This window comes from Mustela putorius, unplaced genomic scaffold (assembly GCF_011764305.1).
Source record: "Mustela putorius furo isolate JIRA1106 unplaced genomic scaffold, ASM1176430v1.1 tig00000275_pilon_pilon_pilon, whole genome shotgun sequence".
Taxonomy (NCBI): Eukaryota; Metazoa; Chordata; class Mammalia; order Carnivora; family Mustelidae; genus Mustela; species Mustela putorius.
In genome coordinates, this window is record NW_025421341.1 from 22728833 (window position 1) to 22753155 (window position 24323).

Below are 24323 nucleotides of genomic sequence, written 5' to 3' on the forward strand. Positions count from 1 at the left end.
AACAAGATTAAAAATCTGGGGACGCCTGGGTGGCTCAGTTGGTTAAGCAGCTGCCTTCGGCTCAGGTCATGATCCCAGCATCCTGGGATCGAGTCCCACATCGGGCTCCTTGCTCAGCGGGGAGTCTGCTTCTCCCTCTGCCTCTGCCTGCCATTCTGTCTGCCTGTGCTCGCTCTCTCCCCCTCTCTGATAAATAAATAAAATCTTAAAAAAAAAAGATTAAAAATCTGAAAGCTATGGCCCTTTACAACAGCAAAAAATGAGTCTGTATACAACATATTACAAAGAATTTCAACTTTCCCTCCCCACCCCCAGCCTGTTTGCACACCCCAGGTAACCATCCCCTGCCTAGAGGCAGATTAGTGCATCCTAGGCACCATGCCTAAAATGTGCGCAGTGGCCATTATGACCTGCCTTGAGTTATTGACCTTAACATATGGCTAGCCACAGTGTACCTTGGGGATCAACTAATAGTATAGTTCTCTTATTTAACTGATGAAATGTCAAGAAGAAAAGGCAAAGCTAAGTCCCGACTGATTTAATCAATAAAGATAGGACAAGCCACTTTCAGGTTTGGACATATGACGGCTTACGTAGTGAAAGGAAAAAGAGGCAAAGGTCCCAGTTCCCCGTGAAGCCTGTCCACACATTCAAAAGGACGACACTGAAACTTGCCCACCAGATGAGAGCAATGTGAGTTACAGGGTACCCCGTGGCTGACGCGTTCCTTCTAGACGGCAGCCAGAGGCATTTCTACTCTGTGACTCTTGTCGGGGTGGTGGTAACCAAAAGCCAGCACTTCATCAGAACCTAGGAGGTGAAGAGAAACTGTTTCATGACAACCTCCCAAGGGAGATTAGGAAGGCGAATGGGAGATCCCTTATAGCGGCTCCTTACGGAACATTCTCTCATATTCCAGGAAGATGGCAGAGTGTTCTGCCAAAACTCCTAAGCTATGGCTCGAGTCATCAAGGGTGTGGATGTGTATGGGGCTGCTCCGCGATTCTCCGCTGACCTTTACATATCCAGATATGAGAGAGAATTCTCGGGGCTGGGACCACCCCACCAGATAAACAGTCCAGTTCTACTGATAGGAGCTCATCCCAAATTTCTCCCTTATTTACCAACTACCATTCTAGAACCTTCCTGAACCCTGACAGCAGGACCCTGAGGAGTTGTCACCTCATAGTCATAACCATTATCGGCAACATCTGTTAATGCCCAAGAGTGGCAAACATAGCTGAAGGCAAGGGAAGCACCAGGTTAGAGTCGTTCACCCCGACTCTCCTTGCTGTGTCCATATTCCAATAGGCTTGGTTTTCTAAGAGGCGGGTGTGGGAAGAAAAATGGTAGAATGAGAAGAGTTACTTATATGGCTGGGGTCCCCCACAGCTTATCCAGGCCTCTGGAGAGGATGGAAGGGGATCTGTACAGGCTGTGTGCCAGGCCGGGCCAGCACTGGTACCCCTCGCTCTGTGCCCCCACATTTCCTTTACCACTGGATTGTCTAGCGGGTGGTCCAGACATATTTGTCAGGCTTCTTTGGCTTTGCGTGCCAGAGTCACTAGGCCTTGTTTGGGGGCCCAGTCTTGAATGGTAGATGGATTACTGTGCCCTGGTGCAATGGTGTACCCAGGTGTCTATAGGGTCCCTTCAGGGGCATCACAGGTCCCCTCTGTTTGTTGATTCCACCAATGTCCATCCAAGGAAACCTTCAGCCACGGGCATCCACTTGGGTCTTGGACAGAGGCTATGGGTCTTGTGTGATCTTCCGCCATATTGTTTCTTCCCAGAGAGTCTGAGATGTGTTCATTCAGGCATTCCACTGCTAAGCATCAGCGCGCACTGTCAGGAATCAAGGGAAAATGTAGCAAGATGCATTTGGGGAAGGCTTTTCCAGAATAAGTAGCACAGCTCACAGCTCTGCATGTTGAACAGTGAGGGTTCTCTTTTCCATGGATGGTTGTAAGCAGTTTTCTTTGGGACCACATAGCAGCAACAGCCCAGTATCCCCCATAGCTCTCAACTTAGCTCATCTGTCCGTGAACCATGCTCAGTCTTTGTCAAGGATCTCAGTGTGGTGAGGCCCCCAGGAAGTCTTAGGGGCTGGCCTAGACCCTGCAAGTGAATCAACACATCTGGAGGACAACTGACCACTGAATGGCTGGTAGATGACTTCCCCAGAGGAACTGCTGCCATCCATCTATTAGGGGATGCTTGTTAGGCCATGGCCACCTCGTTGGGGTTCTCATTTCTGACCCATCTCATGAGAGGGACACCAGATCGAGCCACACTTTGCTGTGTGGAACTCCATGTGCACTAGCTCTTGGCAACAAGCCAGTGACAGTCTCTCATGTGGGGTATTCCTGGAGCTGATGTCAGGCGAGGGCCAGGTTCCAAACCCTAGAGAACCAGCTTCCCGTGGCCACATCATTTTGCTGCAGAACTCAGTAGTCACTGACCTGTGTGACTTGAATGGTGCGTGAGGATTGACCCAAGTAGAATGGTAGTCTGTACTGTTGCATTATTTTGTGTTAAAAAAAAAAATCAGTTCATTCATTCATTCATTCATTTTAATGACCTCTACATCCAATGCAGGGCTCAAACTCATGACCCTGAGATCAAGCGTCACAGGCTTTTCCCACTGAGCCAGCTAGGCACCCCCAGATTGTTTTCTTAAGCATCATGTTTGTCTGTACCAGTTCTTTGATCGAGACAGTGATCTTTCCTTCTACCCCTTCCCTTTCCCTGGAATCCTGTACTACTTTATTGATAACACATGACTGAGCTGAGTCCACTGGGTCCACTCAACCCACTAACACACACTAGTGTGTGTTAGTGTGGGGAAGCACACTAACACTGTGCTTCCCCATTGGGAACATCCATTACAGTGCAGAGAAGTGTTAAATGTCCTGAACACATCTATTCCCATGACACATTCAGTAGTATCCATTACAACCCCCCAAGTGTATATTGGCTCAAAAAAGGCTCACCCATGATGATTGTTGATTTTCTGTGTCATCTTGGCTAGGTTATGGTATTTGAGGAGTCTAGTCTAGGTATTTCCATGAAGGTGATTACCATTTAAATCAGTACCCCTTGAGTAGAGCAGTTACCCTCTCTAATGTGGGTTGGTGGGCCTCATCAAATCGGTGGATGGCCTTAAGTGAAAAGACTTAATGTCCCTAGAAGAAGGAGATCTGCCTCCAGGCCGCCTTCAGACTCAAGACTACAACATCAGCTCCTGCTGGAATCTCCAGCCTTCTGGCCTGCCCTATAAATTTGAGACTTGCTACCCCCCCACAACTGCATGAGCCAATTCCTTAAAATAAATCTCCCTCTAGATATACATATACCCCTGTGGTTTTGTTTCTCTAAAGAGGCCTGATTAACATACCCACAAAATTACACCAGTCTGTCGTCCCATCTGAGAGTCACTTCCAAATCCAGCTGAAGTAATTTTTCAGCCATGCCCTTGGGTATTTCTCAGCATCCTAATGACTTGTGCCCAGAGGCCAAAAACTGAAAAATTCTGACAACCTTGGTTGCCATCAAGTCCCGAACACATTTTAGCCAGTGAGTGCATAAGGACCCTGGTCCTCCTCAGGGAAGGAGGGACTTGGGCCTCTGCCCTAGTTGTGTTTGTTCTTGAAGGGCCTAAGGTCTGGGAAGAGGAGCAGAGTGGAGGGGCAGAGGCCCCAGTCTGCACCGCTCCAAACCACACAGACCTCAGCAAAGGTGCAGACCACACAGACCTCTTGACCCTCCTTCTGTTGGTCCACAGTCAGTGCCGATGGTGACTGGCGATTCTCCCCTCCTACAACCTGGGTCTTTCAGTTCTGGTAGTGAGAGAGAATTTCCTTCCTGGGCAAACTGTCAGTCTCCAGTTTGGCGACGTAGGTCAGATGGTCCAGATGGTCCTACATCCTGGATGCCTGTATTCCTCTGTTGTCCCCATGAGTTCATTGTGCGAGGGTCACCATAACAAAGGACAACAAGCCGAGCAGCTTAACAGAGATGTACTGTCTCGTGGTTTCTGGAGGCCAGAAGCCCCGAACCAAGGTATTGGCAGGTTAGGTTCCTTCTGAGGGCTGTGCAGGGAGGAGCTTTTCCAGATCTTTTCTCTTGCCTGGTAGAATGCCTGTCTTCACGTTCGCTTGCCGGTCTCCCTGTATGCATGTGCGTCTGCATCCAAATATCCTTTTCTTAGAACATCACTTATATTCGATTGGGCCCACCCTACTATTCGCTGGATTACTTCTTTATTCTATTTTAAAATAAGGTCACATTCTGAGGTACTGGGTGTTGGGACTTCAACATATGAATTTGCAGGGAGGGCACATTTCAATTCACAACACGCCCCTCTCCCTGCTTAGCCTGAGGGGGTTAACCTTACTCTCAATCTAGGCTTTCATTCTGGGAAGTTGGTTGCCCAGAGACGAATAGTTTCCCAGCATCTGTCTTTGGGGTGCAGGAGCAGATTTAACTGTCCCCTAAAGCCCGATGGTGCCCATTGAACAAACAGTTGGATCTCAGCATAACTGACTAGCTCTGATCATCTGGGCACTCATGTTTTCCACTATAAATCCAGCTGTGGTTACAACATCCCTACAGGAAGTTATGGCTTCCTCCCTTGTCATCCCTGGGTGCTTATCAGATGGTGGTTTCGTTACGGATGGAAGGACCCAGTGCAACAAGCCATGATCCGTCCTCATCTGTCTTTCCCTCAACAGCTGAGGCATTTGTGCTCGTGGCTGGAGTGTCTAAGGAGCATGGGGTCCATTATTAAGTGACATGTTGATTTCCATTCCTTCTCATCTGGTGGAACTGGTGTGGTTTTCTTTTCTTTTCTTTCTTTTTTTTTTTTTTTTTAAGATTTTATTTATTTGTCAGAGAGAGAAAGAGAGGACAAGCAGTAGGAGCAGCAGGTAGAGGGAGAAGCTGTCTCCCTGCTGAGCAAGGAGCCCGATGTGGGACTATATTCCAGGATCCTGGGATCATGATTAGACCTGAGCCAAAGGCAGATGCTTAACGGACTGAGCCACCCACGTGTCGCTGGTGTGGTTTTCTCATCTGCTGTCTGAAGTGACCAGACTTCAGGGTCTCATTAGGCTTTTTCCCAAATCTTTCCAGAATTTTCCTTTCCTGTTCATTGTAAGAGGGGACTTCAGTGTATCTCTGAGCAACTGAGTACCCTTGATAACAAGGCACATTTTACCTGTAGCCACAGCCAGCTGTCCCACGGAAACAGTGTTGCTTTCCTTGGTGATCCAGAAGAGTAAGGAACAACTGTGGAGTGCTTTTTAACCATTTTTTGAGGCCCTTTCCCCTTTTGCTCTAAAAACCAGCACAACTCACCAGGGCTCTCAGAGACCATGGTCAAAGACCCTTGTCACCTTGTCACTAAACAAGTCCACTGGGTCTGTGGCTGTCTACCAGGATCCTCTTACAGACTTTGCTAGCTGGCCTGTGGGTTCTCACTGTCTTTCTCCTAAAAGGATGCCGTGACCTCATCAGCTTTGACGAGGAGGGTTTAAAAACCCCACGTAAGTCAACCTGTCAGAAGCAATGGGCTGACACCCCCCCCCCCACCAGTGCTATGTGGTTCTTTTTTACAGGGGCAACTTTTTTTTTTTAAAGATTTTTATTTATTTATTTGACACAGAGAGAGAGAGAGAGAAAGCACAAGCAGGGGGAGTGGCAGGCGGAGGGAGAAAGAGAAGCAGGCTCCCTGATGAGCAAGGATCCAGGTTCCTGGCCTGAGCCTAAGGCAGATGCCTAACCAACTGAGCCACCTAGGCGTCGTGCAGGTGCAACTTTTCTATCAGGAATATACTGCTTTTTAGTTGGCAAAAGACGGCCGTTTTTCTCTGGCTGCCAGAGAGATTCCATGCTACCCTACCAACATTGTTTCCAAAAGTACTTGGCAAATGGACTCTGAATCTTACCGGTCATTCCTTCTGAGACCTACAGCTTGCCAACCAAGCAAGCTTGGTTATACAATGAGAAGTTGAGACATCAGGGGAATGTTCCTGACACTTGAGGAACACTGTCAGGAAGACGTCTCAATACCGGCCGCTCATTTTACAACAGTTTGTAGGAGGAGTCGACTCATGGACCTCTCCCGGAATCACTTTCCCTTTTGTTCTTGTTTGGCTGCCATTCGTGTTCCAAACCATCAGTCGCTTTGTTGTTGTTTTTTGATTATTTATTTATTTATTTGACAGAGATCACAAGTAGGCAGAGAGGCGGGGAGGGGGGTGGGTGTGGGGAGCAGGCTCCCTGCTGAGCAGAGAGCCCAACGTGGGGCTCAATCCCAGGACTCTGGGATCATGATCTGAGTCGAAGGCAGAGGCTTAACCCACTGAGCCACTCAGTCCCCCCCCACCCTGCCCTGCCGAATCAGTCGCTTTTTACAGAGATTCAGACCAAAGGGTTTAGCTCTGGTGCTTCAGGAAGTGGGCAGGGGCTGGAAGGTCAGGGGAAAAGGAGAAGTGCAGGGGGACAGCTCCAACGGAAGGACAGCTTTGGAGTTAATTTCAATTTTCAGTGGCCTATTTATTTATTTATTTGCGAGAGCCCGAGAATGAGCGAGAACGAGTGGGAGGGGGGTGCGAAGGGAGACAGAGGTAGAGAACTCAAGCAAACTCCCTGTTGAGCCTGGACCCCGCCCTGGGGCTCCATCCCATGACCCGTGAGATCATGACCTGAGCCGCAAGGTCAGCTGACTGAGCCACCACAGCACCTTTTCAGTGGCCTTTTATTTACAGGATGGAGAGGGTGGTGGGAAGACCCATGCTGCTCTGCCTTCTCTCTCCTGTTCTGGCCCATGCCATCCGCCAGTGGGAGGACACTTCCCCGCCCGCCCCCCAAATGCACTTATGTTCCTAGATCTTGGGTTTTGCTTTATCTCCATACCTGACCTTGTGGTCCCTATTCTCTAAAAGGGTATTGTAATTTTACCAGTCCTATGTTGGGCACCAGCTGTGTCCAGTTCACACATTAGACTAGGCAAGGCCAAGACGTAACCAATTTTTCCGGTAAAGATTTCGACAGTTCATTACTTACAGTAGGAGTGAAAAGAATAAGCCAAAGGTGGCAGCTCCCCAACGTCGTCATCCCACGCACGCAAAAGGATGGCCCAGAAACAAAAGGGATGGATGACGGAGTGTGAATTGCAGCGTACCCCATGGTGGGGGGGCCCCTTTCTCCATTGCAGCTTGGGGGGTGTATACTCTGTGGCTCATTCCTGAGGGGGGCGGGGCAGAAAACACACCGCTCAGCAGAGCCCAGAGAAGAAGCTGTCCGTCTCCTGACAGCCTTCCAGGGGACATGGGGGAGCAGGTGCTGGGTGGCCTCGTGGTGGCTCCTGGTTGGCCTCCTGTCCTCCGGTGTCCCTGGAGGGTCACAGCTTGTTCAGCCCCAAAGACCCAGAGAAGGCTGACTTCTAGCCTTTGTGTGTATGGGTACACACAAGGTCAGGAGGGTGCCACAGTGAAGCTGTCATCCAACAAATTGACAAAGCCTGTTAGTGTTGGGGCTGGAACTGGAACAAAGCCTCCCACCAGGCGGTCCCTGATCCCGGCACTGATCTTGCCAGCTGTGAATGAGGGAAAAACACATGACAGCAACAGGCACTTTTTGCTGTAAAAATTACTCTTGTTTTTTGGGAGAAAAAATCACATGAATGCGAGTTGTGTGCTAATTATTTATGAGTGCATACCACCTGTAGGAGAAAATGTCATTTCGATGTGGCTGATGTAATTTGTAGGCTACCCAACAATATTCTGCACATATATATATGTGTTTATTGTAGAGAAATCAGAAGATATAAAGACACAGAAAGAAGAAAATCCAAAGCGTCCATGATCCCCAAACCCTGCACAGGTCACAGTGCCTTGCACACGTAGGTGCTGGATAAACATTTGTGAAATGAACACATAAATACACACCTGATCTTAGTGATAAGTAAGCATTACCCCGTTTGCTTATCCTTGGTGAATAGATTTCCACACCTTCCCCGACGTGTCATCAAATATATATATACATATGTGTGTGTTAAATATATATATATATATATTTAAAGATTTTACTTACTTATTTGACAGAGAGAGATCACAAGTAGACAGAGAGGCAGGCAGAGAGAGAAGGGGAAGCAGGCTTCCTGCTGAGCAGAGAGCCTGATGTGGGGCTCGATCCCAGGACCCTGAGATCATGACCTGAGCGGAAGGCAGAGGCTTAACCCACTGAGCCACCCAGGTGCCCATATATATATATACACATATATAAACAACATATGGTAAGCCTTCATTTTATATATGTATATATGTATATATATAAAATGAAGGCTTACCATATGTTGTTTTTTGCAACCTGCCCTTTATTAGAAATAAATATGGGGGCTCCTGGGTGGCTCAGTTGGTTAAGCGACTGCCTTCGGCTCAGGTAATGATCTCAGTCAGGGTCTTGGGATCGAGCCCCATGTGGTCGGGCTTCTGGCTCAGTGAAGGGTCTACTTCTCTCTCTCCCTCTGCTCCTCCTCCATGCTCATGCTGTCTCAAATAAGTTTTTTTGTTTAATCTAAAAGTAAATAAATATGCATACCTTTCTATATCAACAAACACTTCTACAATAATTTTTAATGGCTAAATAGTGTTCTGTTGTATGGCTTCACCAGAATTTGCCGAACCTTACCGTTATATATTTAGATTTTTTTTTAATGTGTAAAGCTTTCACAAATATACCTATCACTAAATATCATGCCTGTCCTGATTTCATTCCACAGAATAAAGCCCTAAAATGGAATGGTTGTGCAAAAGATTTTGTTCAGAGGTTTGATATATGTATGGCCTGCCAAATTATCACATAGGAAAGTTGCAAACACAGGGGTTTTGCACAACAAAGGGCCCTCTCAGAGACTCTGTTGCTGTGTTCTTTCTGGAACAAACCAACCCACAAATACCCATCAAAGCTTAATCCTTTGTTCTGGGTTAGGAGCTGACAGCAGAAAGGAAAAGGTTGGTCTGGTTCTCTTTCCTCCTTGATCTACAAGAGAGAAAACCTTGGACCCAAAGAAGAACCAACTCAAGCGAACATTCCTTAGCCTCTTTTCTGTTCTCTCTTTTCTGAGGGGCTACTCTTTTTAAAAAAAAATTTTTTTTTTTAATTTATTTGACAGAGAGACAGAGAGAGAAGGAACACAAGCAGGGGGAGTGAGCGAGGGAGAAGCAGGCTGTGCACCAAGTAGGGAGCCCGATGTGGGGCTCAATTCCAGGACCCTGGGATCATGAGCCAAGCTGAAGTCAGACGCTTAACAACTGAGCCACCCCATCAGGGGCTGTTTTTTTGTTCACAACAAGTTCTTGCTGAGGCTCTGGAAGCTTTGGGCGACCTAGGGCTTGAGTTCATGACCCTGAGCTCAAGACCCGAGCTGAAATCAAGGCAGTGACTTCACCTGCTGAGCCATACAGGTGCCCTTGGAGGTTTTAAATATCACCAAGTTCTAGGCTTTTTGTTTTGTTTTGTTTTAGGGGACATTCACATAATACAATTAATCATCTGAGAGTGTCTATTAAGTGGCATTTAGTGTATTCTCAATGTTATGAAACCACTACCTCGCCCTAATGTCAAAACTTTTTCAGTTCCCCCGAAAAACACCCGTCCCAGTTCATCTTGCCTCATTCCTCTCTCCTACTACCCCCTCGATAATTATTAATCTCCTTTCTGTCTCTATGGATTTGCTTATCCAGATAAGTCATATAAAAAGGATCATACAGGGGCAACTGCGTGGCTTTGTTGGTTAAGTGACTGACTCTTGATCTCAGCTCAGGTCTTGGTTGATCACAGGGTCCTGAGTTCAAGCCCTGCACTGGGCTCCATGCCAGTGTGGCACTTACTTGAAAAAAAAAAAAAAAAAAAAGGATCATACAGTAAATGGCCGATTGTGTCTAACTTCTTCCATTTAACACGTTTTTAAGATTCACCCAAGTTGTGGCATGTATCCTACTTTATTCCTTTTTATGCGACATAGTATTCCATTGTATGTGTGGACCACAGTTTGCTTATCCACTCATCAACTGATGACATTCGGGTTGTTTCCACCTTTCAACTATTACGAATAATGCCGCTATAAACGTTCGTGTCCAAGTCTTTGTGTAGCATGTTTTCATCTCTCTTGGGCATATACTGAACAGTTGAATTGCTGGATCATATGGTAATTCAATGTTTACGTTTTTGGAGACCTGCCAAATGATTTTCCATAGCATCTGCACCATTTTTACAATTCCAGTGTACAAGGGTTTTACTTGCTCCATATCCTCACCAAAAACTCATTATTTTCTGGGTTTTTTTGGATTAAGGCCATCCTAGTGAGTGTGAAATGGTATCTTATTGTGGCATTGATTGGTATTTCCTTAATGACCAATGGTGCTGATGTGCTTTTTGGCCCTTTGTATGTCTTCTTTGGAGAAATGTCAAGTCCTTTGATCATTTTTAAATCACTGTCTTTAAAGACTTCTTTGTATATTCTGGATATCAAATGCCCATCATATGATCTGCAAATATTTCCTCCCATTCTGTTTATTGTCTTTTCACATTCTTGATAATATCTGTGGATGTGCAAATATTTTAAATTTTTATGAAGTCCTATTCATCTTTTTTTTTCTTTTATTGCTCATGCTTTTAGTGTCAAATTAAATAATCTGTCGCCAGATCCAAGGTCATGAAGATTTGCCTCTATGCTTTGTTCTAAGACTTTTATAATTTTAGCTCTTATATTTAGGTTGTTGACCCATTTTAAGTTAATTTCTTTATAGGAAGTGAAATAGGAGTCCCACTTCATTTTTTAGGACTTGGTTTTTTAGTTGTTCCAGCATCATTTGTTGAGGAAGCTTTTTTTCCTCTCTACTGAATGGTTTTGGCAAGCTTCACAAAAATCCATTCACCATAGATGTGGACTGTCAGTTCTTGTCCATTGGTGTATATGTGTATTCTTGTGCTACTACCACACTGTTTTGATTATTGTAGCTTTGTAGTAAGTTTTAAAATTAGGAAGTGTAGTGCTCGCTTCGGCAGCACATATACTAAAATTGGAAAGATAAAATTAGGAAGTGTAACTCTTCCAACTTTTTTTCTCTTTCTCACTATTTTATTGGCTAGTCAGGGCCTTTTGCAGTTCCATGTGAATTTTAGGATTGATTTTTTTTTTTTAAAGATTTTATTTATTTATTTGCCAGAGAGAGAGAAAGCACAACTGGGTGGTGGTGGGGGAGCAGCAGGCAGAGGGAGAGGCAAGCTGAGGGAGAATCAGGCTCCCTGCTGACCAAGTTGTGGGACTGGATCCCAGGACTCTGGGATCATGACCTGAGCCGAAGGCAGATGCTTAACCGACTGAGCCACTCAGGTGACCCAGGATTGATTTTTCCATTTCTACAGAAAGGGTCATTGGCATTTTGGTGAAGATTGAATTGCATCTGTAGACTTTGGGGAGTATGCCATCTTAACAATATTAAGTCTCCCTATCCATGAACATGGGCTATCTTTCCATTTTATTTAGTTCTTTAATTTCTTCCAGCAATGTTTTGTAGTTTTCAGTGTACAAGTGTTTCATCTCCTTGGCTAAATTTATTCCTACATATTTTATTCTTTTGGATGCTCTGTATTAGTCTTCTCTGGCTGCTATAACAAAATATGACAGATAATAATAAGACACCAAAACATGAGCGTCTTAAACAATATAAATTTATTTTCTCACAGTTCTGGAGGCTGGAAGTCTGAGATCAGGGTGCCAGCATCATTGGTTTCTGGTAACAGCTCTCTTTCTGGCTTGTAGACAGCCACCTTTTCCCTGTGTCCTCACATGGCCTTTCTTGGTGTCTACATGCAGAGAGAGAGAGAGAATGCTCTCTGATGTCTCTTCTTATGTTGTCTCTTCTAATCCTATTGGATCAGGGACTCACTCTTATTTAATCTTAATTACTTGTTTAATCTTACTTCCTTAGAGGCCCCATCTCTAAATTCAGCTAGGTCTTCACCATATAAACTCCCCCAAACATAAATGTTCAGTCCAGAATGGACCCAATTGTAAAGGGAATCATTTTCTTAATTTCCTTTCAAATTACTCTTCCAGGCTTTTACAGCTAGTGACCACTCCTTTGGAGCCACTGGTATCAGTTTCCTGTGAATCTCCTTCCCCACCTCCTTTCTGTCTGTCTTTGTTTCTGTCTGCAGCCTGCATTGTCTGCAACTTTTCTCCACCTGATTCACTGGCAACTATTAAATATTAAGTGTCTAAAATGGGTCTAGTGATAATGTCAGACAGTACGGGAAGCAATAACAAAGTATGACATGGTTCCTACCCTTGAAGATTTTCAATCTAGTTGAGGAGACAAGATGTAACTAGGGAGCAATTTATAAGCAACTCCAGTGTGTGGCTCATGCACTAAGACGTAAACTCTCTAAGGGGAGATGGCCTGCTGTGCTCACAGTTGTATCCTCAGTGCCGAGATCAGTATAGGAGAACAGGATATGAGCTCAGTAAATGAATGTTGAGTGAATTCATCGTTCTCCCCCTTCAGAATCTCACTTGGTGGAAACTACCCCTCCCATTCATCTTAGAAGATGATCCCTAGGGGACTGTGTTCTGCAAAGTGGCACTTGGACAGGATCTATCTGAGAACCTTGGGGCTTTATAACTGGCTCAGGTTACAGCCTAATGGTAGGTTCACAGATAGCGCACACTCTTTGAGCAAGTATTCTGGTGTCTTTCTAAAATAAGTGCTTACAGAAATAGATCCTGGTTAAGTTCCACTGAGTAAACTGAGAAGAGGAATACGAAGGAAGAGGGAAGAAAGCATAGCCTGTGGAAAGGGGAGATGTCTCAGAAATCTGCAAACTCAAAGCCAGGAAGAGGTGCTGGAGGCTTTGGATTCCAGAGAAGAAGCCAGTCCCCAAGGAAATGGTTATAGCTCTAATCTTTTAAAACATGACCCCCTCCATTCCAAGATCATGGTTTAAAATCTGAAAAACAAATTACAGTATAAAGAAGGAAGCAACCTATCTATAAACCATGGCTCAGAGATAACCACTATGTGCATTTTTATACAACTGTTGCATGTGATTGAATTTGAACTTACCACAAGGAAAAGAAACCGAACTCCAGATAAGTATTTTTTTTTTCAAAATGAGGTTTTGTTTCTTAAAAAGAGTCCTCTAAAATTAAAGAATTAGAAATTAAAAATTTTAAATTTTAAGAATTAAAAATAAAAATAAAAGGTTGGGGTTATAAAACAACAACAAATAAACCAACAATTAACAATGATAAAAAGTTGGGGGTTTTTGTGGAGGTTCTCGACCTGCATGATTCTGCCCCTCTGGGGACATTTTGGCCATGTCCGGAAATGTTTTTGATTGTCACAACGTGGAGGGCAGAGAGATGCTCATGGGCAAAGGCCAAGGATACTGCTAAACCTCGTATAATACACACGACAATTTTAACTCAACCAAGAATCATTCAGCCCCAAATGTCAGTAGTTCAGTGAGGACCCCTGATTTATTGTGTAGTTATGTTGGTTTTAAATAGTACCTATTTTTAAAGGCTCTAAGTTTGTTTCTGGTCAGTAAGTCACAGTCACTTTCCTCAGGGGTCAGTTTTCTCAAGTGGTGGAGAGCATGACCTCCATCTAAGTGGTCTGAGTTTGAATTCTGACTCTTCTACTTCCCAGTAATGTGACCTTGGGCAACCTCCTTGGGCCTAAGTTCCCTCATCTACAAAACTGTGGTAATGTTGGGGCGCCTGGGTGGCTCAGTGGGTTGGGCCTCTGCCTTCGGTTCAGGTCATGATCTCAGGGTTCTGGGATCGAGTCCCACATTGGGCTCTCTGCTCAGCAGGGTGCCTGCTTCCCTTCCTCTCTCTCTCTCTGCCTGCCTCTGTGCCTACTTATGATTTCTCTCTGTCAAATAAATAAATAAAAATCTAAAAAAAAAAAAAACTGTGGTAATGTTACACCCCTCTCCTACAGTTGTAGTGAAGACGGACTTTTTTTTTTTTAAGATTTTATTTATTTATTTGACAGAGAGAGACACAGAGATAGAGGGAACACAAGCAGGGGGAAAGGGAGAGGAAGAGGCAAGCTTCCCACTGAGCAGGGAGCCCAATGCAGGGCTCGATCCCAGGATCCTGGGATCATTACCTTAGTCTAAGGCAGATGCTCAATGACTGAGCCACCCAGGCGCCCAGGACTGAATTTCTAAAATAAGTCAAGTGCTTGGAACAGTGTCTGGTTTATGCTAAGCTCCATGGAAATATTTATTATGATTATCATTATTATTATGCCATTAGTATCTTAAATAAACCAACTGGAAATGAATTAAAATTTACATTTAGGATAATTCTCCTAAGGAATTCAGTACAGAAAAACAGACATATAAGGACTTACAACTTACTTTTTAGAGACAGAGAAGGGGTGAGAGTGCAGAGGGAGAAAAGAGAAAGAATCCTAAGCGGGATCCACACCCATTGCAGAGCCCAGCATGGGCCTTGATCCCATAACCCTGAGATTATGACCTGAGTCAAATCAAGAGTTGGAACTTAACCAACTGGGCCACCCAGGTGCCCCCATAAAAGTACTGCTTAAAAAAAATGGAACCTTTATGAGAAATAAACCAAGCGAACAAAGCTAGGGCCCGCTTAAAAATCTAAGGAGTGTATTCATGAATCGAGAGGTTTAGTAAGACTTTCCTGCTTTCTGGAATTACCTGATGAACAGCAGGTGACTCATTATTTCACAAAACACTTTCTTTTTTTTTCCCTTTAGATTAAAAATAATTTGAATTCATTCTCGTAGTTCAAAACCCAAAACAATATGACAAGATATACTTCGTGCCGTCTTGCCTCCCACTACCATCCCCTCCACCAGCCCATAGCTAATCACTTCCGTTAGTTTCTTTCTAAAAGCGAATGTAAATGCTGTGTATTCTTATTTGGCCCACCTTTCTTAGACAGAAGATACCATACTTTTCCATTTAACCGCCTGCTTCGGTTATCTATCAGTCTTCCCACATTATAGTCTATCTTTCCATATTACTACACAAGGAGCTGCTCATCCTCTTTTAAGGTGACATAGTATTCTGTTATGTAGACATCCCATACTTTGTTTATAAATATTAGTGTATTGTCCTCAATGTAGATTTGTGTCATTTTAGACTCCCACCAGCAATGTATGGATATGCCTGTTTTTCTCCAAGAATCACTGTAGTTTCCAGACAGTCATCTGTTCCAAACCAGACCAGCAGGCATTACTGGGACGTAGAAGTAGGAAACAAAACTAAAAAGGTGTTGGGGGTTTGTCAAGATTTTTCTCCTAGGAACTGACAGAATCAGCTGTTAGTTCAGGGTGGATTCTGGGTAACTGAGTAATATATTGAAGGCAATCGAGTCACATGGGTCCTGGGAGAATCTGGTTTTCAACGTCAATAGTAGAACCCAGGAAGATGGCTGTTTTTCTGAACCACGAGTTGGGCGAAGTTTCCTTCTATAATTTGAAGGAAAGATCACCTCTCTATAATTTTAACACATCTTCTACAGAAATGCTTTGGTCTACTTTTTGTACCGGGGAGATTCTGATCCTCTTAACATCTTTTCAGTAACAGACTATGAAGGATGAAGTACCTGGGAAAACTCTATGTTTCATATTCTTTAAGTCTGTAAGTGTAACTTTGCCAGTAAATTTAGCCTCAGTATTTGTGGATTCTTCTTAAGTTTTACCCCCTACACCCAAAATATATTTATTTCCCCCCTCATTTTCAGCGACTATAAAAACATTATACTCATGTCAATTTCATACATGCTATGGGTATCAATTGTCAAGTGCTTTAGAAATTCTAAGATAAAATATTTGAAAATTATGTTACCTAACACAGCTAATAAATTTTTTTATTTAAAAAAAATTCATGGGGCACCTGGGTGGCTCAGTCATTGAGCGTCTGCCTTCAGCTTAGGTCATGATTCCAGGGTCCTGTTATCTAGCCCTGCTTTGGGCTCTCTGCTTGGCAGGAAACCTGCTTCTCCCTCTCTCACTCCCCCTACTTGTGTTCCCTCTCTCACTGTGTCTCTCTCTGTCAAATAAATAAATAATAAAAATCTCGTTAAAAATTTTTAAAAACTAAAAAAAGAAATAAAAATAAAAACAATTCATACCAGAGTGCCTGGGTGGCATAGTCGGTTAAGCATCTGACCCTTGGTTTTGGCTCAGGTCATGATCTCGGGGTGCTGGGATCGAGCCCCCTCATGGAGCTCTGAGCCCAGCATGGAGTCTGCCTGAGATTCTCTCTCTCTCCCTCTCTCCATCGGCCCCTCCCACTTGTATTGTCCCTCTCTTTCTCTAAATAAATAAATAAATTCCTTAAAAATAAATAAAAATAAATTTAAAAATTTATACTACATAGTGTATTTCCTATTTGAATCTTGGTTTTCTCATTCAGCTTCTTGTTTTTCCTGGAGTTTCTATTGTGGGTTTTTTTTTCTTATTGATTATATGAGATATTTATCTTTATCTCATTGACAGCAAGCTGCATTCTATTTAAATGCTTAGGCATTCCACTGTACCTCACTAAAGGGTTCAATTTTTCTAAAACCTCAGACCCCAAATATCTGTACCTCAAAACAGACCCCAGTTTGCCACATATCCCATTTTTCTAAAATTTCATTTCTCCAAGGACTTCGACTGCCCCAGTTCTGCCAGCTACTCATTGCTCTCAGTATTCTAACTCCTGTGTACCCATGTTTTCAGTGTTCTTTGAGAACCACAGGCCATCCTAGTGTCTGCCTCCTATACAATGCGCTTTTGCCCAGCCCACTTACCCTGGTGTGACTATCAGATACTCCCTGATCCCATCTCCTCTCTAGTAAATGCCTGCCTGGATAGGCCATGGTTATTCAGCTTTGGTTGAACCCCACAGGTGCTGAACAAGGCCAAGTATGGTCCAATGTGGGTAACCCGCGTAGGGCCTCAGACCCATGTGAACCTGGCCAGTGCCCCCCTCCTGGAGCGAGTGATGCGGCAAGAGGGCAAGTACCCAGTACGGAACGACATGGAACTATGGAAGGAGCACCGAGACCAGCAGGGCCTGGCCTATGGGCCCTTCACCACGTGAGCTGGGGCCTGAAGGGACTGGTACAAGGCCTCAGAGGGCCAGGCCCAAGGACAGTGGTATTGGGAAGCCAGTGGATAACGGGTAGAGTGGGCTCTCCCTGCATCCTCTGAGCCTGATACTCAGTCTAAAAAGTTGTGGTTGGGATGGCTGAAGCCCAGGGACCATTCGTTATCTTTTCCACTAGTATATTGTGGACAAAGGAATAATTTCACCTTCCTTGGCCTTCTGTTTCTCTTATGTAAAATGGGAAGTGTGGAGTGGAATATCTCCAAGCTATCTCTAGGACATTTCAAGCTCCATTATTCCACATTATGATTGAAAATATACCAACTTCATCATAATAGGACATTTCTGTATATAGTTGAAAAAAAACACCATCACCATACTAGTTAGGAAGGCTGAATTTAACTTTAAAAATATTTCCCAAATTATGTACTATAGGTTTGTTATTGGATATAACTTTCACAGATGCTCTCCATACACAGAGACAGATGTAAGTTTCGGCCTTGAAGTTACACCCAAAAGAGTTAAGGTTATTTTGGCAGTGACAAATTCAAGGATGGGCTGAATATGCCATATACGCAAATGCCAATTGAGATAAAGCATTGAGAATCATTGGTGATGAAACATTCCCAGTGCCACAGGTTGTAACTGGGTATATACAGGGCTTTTTAGAAATTGTTTTTTATTTTAATTCCAGTATAGTTAACATCCAGGGTTCTATTTGTTTCAGATGTACCCTGTAATGATTGAACAATTCTGATTCTACTCAGTGCTCATCAGCATAAGTGTACTCTAAATCCCCATCACTTCTTTCACCCTAGTACAGGTTTCTTTTTGCTGTAATATGTAAACAGAGCTTCAGAAATAATGAAAGACTTTTATTTTCCCTAGTTGCTTGACATCTCATGCTTTCGTTATTTCTTAAGGGATTAAAGTCGGTCCTGGCCATGGTTGCAGTAGTAATAATAATAGCTAAGCAGGTGTTTAGAACATGCCGGGCATCAGGCTAGTCTCTTTACATATATTATTTCATTTTATTCTCACCAGCCCAAGAGAGTGTGATTATCTCCATTTACAAATGGAGAAACTGAAGCCTAGAGAGATTTTTGCATCACTTGCCACTAGTGAGTGGTGGAATCGATCTCTCTGATTCTGGGATTTAAGAACTTAATGCCTTGATACTTTTGGAAAGGAAGCAAACCAGTTGGTGGGTGCATTTCATCTGTCTTTGATGCCTGGATGTTCATTCTCGCATCGCATGTTTATTTCTTTTTTGTGGTTCCTTCACAGGTGGACAGTTTCAGAACTGCAACAGTTCATGAGCCTTTTATTCAAAGTTATGAAAAGAGAATCGAATGTCTGTCCTTCCAGAGCTCTTTAACTTGAGATCCGGCTTTGAGGGAAGGACTTGGGTCTTGGGTTTTCACCAGGTCAGGTCTTCACTAGAGTTGATGGCTCAGGATTTAGAATTGGAGCTGGACATTATGCATATCCCTATTTATCTATTTATAAGTTTTTCACTCTACAGCCAGTTTCCTAATTATATCATTTATATGTATTTTAAAGTTATTTTGCTAACCAATGAGAAGTTCTTTTTGTTTTAAAATGTATATGTGTGTGTATATATGTGTATGTGTGTGTGTGTGTATATATATATATATATATATATACACACACACATTTTTTAAAAATCTCATTTTATGAAACATTGTTCTCCCAGGAAATATTTTAACAACCACTGAAATGTTCTCATTTAAATTCTGCAAATCTGATTGCTACTATTGGGAGAATTATTTTACTCTTGGAGAAGCACCCACACCCTGAAGTTCCAGTAAATGAGTCTATTCTGGTTTTCATTTCTTTTTCAGCAGCATTTCAGTTGACCTTTCTGCAGCTTTTCCCAACATAATAAAGAAAGCTCCTGGGGTTTGAGGCTCATTTAAATAAATAGCTTTCCAAATTAGAAAAAAACACAATTCTTTCTGTAAGCCTTTTTAAATATCTTTCTTTTCTTTTTAAAAAGATTTTGTTTATTTATTAGACAGAAAGAAAGAGGGAGAGAGAGCAGAAGCAGGGGGAACAGCAGGCAGAGGAGAAGGAGGCTCCCCGCTGAGCAGAGAGCCTGATGTGGGGCTTGAACCCAGGACCCTGGGATCATGACCTGAGCTGAAGGCAGATGCTTAACCCACTGAGCCACCCAGGCACCCATAATATCTCTCTTTTAAAAATACCTTATTGGTTTTTTAATAATTCAAAAGTAGTGCTTATTGTAAAAAGTCCAATAATAAAACATTGTCTTCCTACTGCCCACTCCCATCCCAATCCTTCTAAGTAATCCTGACAGTTTGGTGGGTATTCTCCCCTACTTTATGTGGAAACATGTGAATATACATATGGATCTATAGGGTTTCTTTTCTTCCTCCTAAAATTGGGCCATATTGTACTTACCACTCTGCATCGAGCCTTTAAGCTTTTAAAAAATTGACCCATGCCCAGCTTGCTTAGGAAAGGTAGTAGTTTTGGGGGACAGTTGTGGGTGGGGACAGCCCCTAGACCTGAAGCCCCCCTGTGGGAGGCAGGTTCCCACCCTGATGAGCATCCCTGTCTAATCCGGGTGGGGACCCAACCCCCTACTGGGTGATTGTAGCAAGAAGATTCTGGGGTATCTCCCAGGTGGGTCTCTCTGTCCCTTTGGCTCACTGAGCCAAGCAGAACGTGAAGGTCCAGAATCTGAGCTTCCCAAAACCCTAATTTGCTCCTCCTTTATTCTTCATCCTCCACGCAGAAGGACTGGAGCCATTGCACTTCTTCCTTAATTTCACATACAGAAGATTCTGGAATTATATCATCCTAAGATAATCACAGTCAACATTCATTAAGCATTCTCCATGTGCCAGGCTCTGATCGAAGCCCTGTAATTGACCCTACTAAGATAGGCACGTTTATTATTCCCATTTTACTGAAGGGGAAACTGAGGCACAGAAGTCACCTGCGTAAGGTCACTCAGCCAGTAGTCATCAGACCTGTAATCATCATTTGGCCCCGGGTAGTCTGACTCCAGATGCCCACCTTGACTACTTCCTCGATGCTGTCATGAGACTCCGAAGTTTTGTGATTTGAAGATTCTGGTCTTTGAAGTTCAGTGATTCTATAATTCTAAATCGAGGAGCCAGAGGTCTTCCCAGACTCTGTTGGGGTCACAGGGCAGGGGGGAGACGCCCCTGAATCCAGCCTCCATCAGCTACTCACAAGTGTGCGCTTCCTCCATTCCCCACAGGGAAGGACAGCACTGGTACCAGCTGCGCCAGGCTCTGAACCAGCGGATGCTGAAGCCCGGTGAGGCTGCACTCTACGCTGGTGTCGTGAATGAGGTGATCGACGACTTCATGGCCCACCTGAACCGGCTGTTGGCAGAGAGCCCCTCGGGCGACCAGGTGTCTGACATGGCTCACAATTTCTACTACTTTGCTTTGGAAGGTACCCATGTTGGGAGAGGGTCCTGGGAGAAGGAGGAGGCAGGGGTCAGGGGTCAGGGGCGGGGCCGCTGGCTAGCGGGCGCCATGACACCGCCTCCCTTCACGTCCATTGTGCACCACCAGCTATTTGCTACATCCTGTTTGAGAAACGTATTGGCTGCCTGGAGCGCCCCATCCCCCAGGACACGGTGGCCTTTGTCAGATCTGTCGGGCTCATGTTCCAGAACTCAGTCTATGTCACCTTCCTCCCCAAGTGGACCCGTTCCCTGCTCCCTTTCTGGAAGCGCTATCTGGATGGCTGGAACACCATCTTCTCTTTTGGTAAGGAGGCCCGGGAAGGAAGTGGCAGGTGTAGGGGTGAGGAGGAGGAGAGTGGGTTCCAAGGTCTGTGCCAGGACGTTCTGCCTCCTGCTACCAGCTGTCAGAGTGGCTCTTGGTCCTTGGAGATCCTGACTTTTGACCTTGATCGCCTTTGTTCTCCATTGTCCCTGCAGGGAAGAAGCTGATTGATGAGAAACTCAAGGAGATAGAGACTCAGCTGCAGACAAGGGGGCCAGATGAGGTCCAGATATCTGGCTACCTGCACTTTCTGCTGACCAGAGGACAGCTCAGTACTCATGACGCCATGGGCAGCCTGCCTGAGCTGCTCCTGGCTGGCGTAGACACGGTGCGTGAGGGGGGCCAGCGAGGAGACCAGGGGCTCCCAGCTCCTATCCTGAACCAATTCCCCATTACCCTCACCTGAGCCTGACCTTCGTCCCTCCAGGTACCTGCTTCTCTTTCTGTATGCTAGATGTAGAGCTAGATGGAAAACAGGGGGGAGGTCATTCAACCTGGAGGAGGTGGGCAGGGAACTGTCCTTTTGTAAGAGGGACCCCATCGCCTCCTGGAGCCTCTCTTGGCCACCTAGAAGTTTTGTCTCACATCTATTTAAGGTGTAACTTAAGTAGAGAGCTCAACCACAAGCATCTTCTTGGTTGGTCTCTGCTTTCCTTTTGTTGCATGGGGTTGCTGTCTGTTCCAAACTCCTTGTTAGAGCTCGATTCTCCGTCTCATGGGTCCTCACGTGCTGTGGAGTCACGCTCGGCAGGGAGCGTCCTCATGAGCCCCTGTGTCTATTTCCACCATGCTTCTGGCACATTCATTTTACGGTGCATGCCCACTCAGCCTCCTACTACCCTCCTCTCTAGCCTTTTGCCTAGAAATCCCTCCTCACTTCCCCTCTCCCTCTGCCTTCCAGACATCCAACACGATGACGTGGGCCCTGTACCATCTTTCAAAGAACCCAGAGATCCAGGCTGCATTGCATAAGGAAGTGGTGGGCGTGGTGCCAGCCGGACAGGTGCCCCAGCCCAAGGACTTTGCCCACATGCCCTTGCTCAAAGCTGTGCTTAAGGAGACCCTGCGGTAGGCGGTAGTTCCTGGGAGTGCGGGGTCTGCACGAAGGAGGACTCGAGGACAGGAGTCGGGAGCGGGGGCTAGGGGTTGGAACTAGGACCAGGGGCGAGGTGAAAAGAAGGACTTGGGGGACCAGAGGCAAACGTGCACCTTTTTTCCCTGCAGCCTCTACCCTGTGGTCCCCATGAACTCCCGGGTCATCACAGAAAAGGAAATTGAAGTCAATGGCTTCCTCTTCCCCAAGAATGTGAGTGGAGCTGAAGAGCTGGGATTCCCAGGGCTGCCCTGGAGCCCTAAGATGACGTGCTGCCCGTTCTTGCCCTGCAGACCCAGTTTGTGTTCTGTCACTACGTGGTGTCCCGGGACCCTGACATCTTCCCTGAGCCGGAGAGCTTCCAGCCTTACCGCTGGCTGAGGAAGAGCCAGCCTGCTGCCCTTGGAGTCCAACATCCGTTTGGCTCTGTGCCCTTTGGCTATGGGGTCCGGGCCTGCCTGGGCCGCAGGATTGCAGAGCTGGAGATGCAGCTGCTGCTGTCAAGGGTGAGTGGGGAGAGGCTGGAAGGCCATGTGGGGCCAGGGAGGGCTGGTGGAGACCAGGGCAGGGAGTGGAAGGTTGGCACAGGGAAGGAGCAGGGGAGGGAGGGGAGCGGCTGGAGATCGCAGATTCTCACGCCCAGGCGTGTTCCCTCCCAGCTGATCCAGAAGTACGAGGTGGTCGTGGCCCCTGAGACAGGGGAGGTGAGGAGCATGGCACGCATTGTCCTGGTTCCCAATAAGAAGGTGAGCCTGCGCTTCCAGGAGAGACAGTACTGAGCTGGGCCCATGCCTCCTGGGAGCAGTCCCTTTCTCGATCCCTGGAGCACTTATTCCTAGCCATGGCTGTGTCTCAGGTCAGAAGGTGGAGAAGGTGGAGAAGGTGGCTTCCAGGCACCAGAGGTCGAAGGAACTTAGAGTACTTTCTGTAGGACCCTGAGCTTTTGCCACTTTTATCATTCTGAATGTCTGTCTCTCCGATAAAGAGCCACCCCTGTGTCACATTGCTGTCTTTGGAGAAAATATAGAATAAAGGGACTTTTATTGGTAATTGGAGACCTTTGTCATTCTTTTTGATGACCCAGTGTCTGAGCCCCTTGCTGTGTTGAGGGAACAGCCTCTTCCCACTTAGGGATCTTGTGGGAGGCAGAGCCCTCTCGTGAGAACACCAGTGCTTTCCTGGACCTCATGGAGAGAGCTTTGCTTCACCTGGTGCTGGCTGAAGCCCAGCCTGAGCAGAACTTGCAAAGCGATCCTCCAGGCCCCAAGAGGGGCACCCTCTTTTGAACAGAAAGTGCTGGGACATAAGCATCGAAGTGCTGTAGGAATGGGTGGAGGCATTCTGCGCTGGGTCTCCAGGGATGGCTCCCCAGGGGGCTCCGATCAGCCTGGGAAGCACCTGGTTGGCCTCCCTCAGGAGCATGAGTGTGGGGACGCTCTCGCCACAGCTGCTGGTCCCAGTGCATCTCCATATCTCTGGGCAGTGCTGCCTGTGGGGGAGAAAACGTCCTCTCTGCCCCCACACCTGGCCTGTGACTCCCCTCCCCAAAGGCGATAGCAACAGCGACAGAGGGAGGAACAGGAGCAGCAGAAGCATGGCCTCTGTCCTGCGCCCACCTTCCACACATCTCCCATGCAACCCAGAGCTGGAAGCCGGGCTGCTTTGGAACCTGAGCTGCAAGGCAGTATGGGGATTATAGTTTTTAGCTCTCCAACCTCTTCAATACAGGAAGCCGACCAGAAGGAAAGCGGGCTGGTGCAGACAGAGTGTACCCCAGATTTGAGGAGGGCAAGGAGTCCCATCCTCACAGAGTCCTAGCCCCAGGGGTAAATTTCTACTGGGTCGTAGAAAACTAAAGTCAAATTTCTTATGTTGGTGAGATTAAAATTTGAACATATATATTATTGTCCTTATTAAAATCCTCCAATGGCTTCTCTCAGCCCTGAATCAAAGTCCTAAGTCCTTATTCCGGTTCAGAAAACTCTTGAACACCCTGCCCTCCACCCCTACACCCTGCCCAGACGCCCATTCCACAGCCTACCCCAATTCCTTGTATTGCCCTGAGCACATTCCTCTCTTTCTGGCCTCAATACTTGGTTCTTCATGTCCCCTCTCCTTGGAACACTCTCTTCACCAGTGATGCCATTCCAGAGAACGGGCTCTTCCTTAGGGCTCAAATGTCACTGCCTTTGAATAAGCCTCCCCTGACCTCGCTGGGGGAGCAAAAGCACTTGCTTTGTGCTCCCCGCCTCCCCCTGCAA

General features: G+C 45.8%; 1 protein-coding gene across 1 annotated transcript in view; it reads left to right on the plus strand.

Moving 5' to 3' along the window:
- LOC101690391 (sterol 26-hydroxylase, mitochondrial) overlaps positions 1-23112 on the plus strand; it is a 34958-nt gene extending 11846 nt beyond the window's left edge. The window contains exons 3-10 of the mRNA XM_004762780.3: positions 16957-17147; positions 20432-20631; positions 20754-20951; positions 21125-21297; positions 21871-22037; positions 22194-22275; positions 22356-22568; positions 22722-23112. Coding sequence (XP_004762837.1) covers positions 16957-17147; positions 20432-20631; positions 20754-20951; positions 21125-21297; positions 21871-22037; positions 22194-22275; positions 22356-22568; positions 22722-22841 — 1344 coding nt within the window. The 3' untranslated portion in view covers positions 22842-23112. The remainder of the gene's footprint in view (positions 1-16956; positions 17148-20431; positions 20632-20753; positions 20952-21124; positions 21298-21870; positions 22038-22193; positions 22276-22355; positions 22569-22721) is intronic.
- The last annotated feature ends 1211 nt before the right edge of the window (positions 23113-24323 follow it).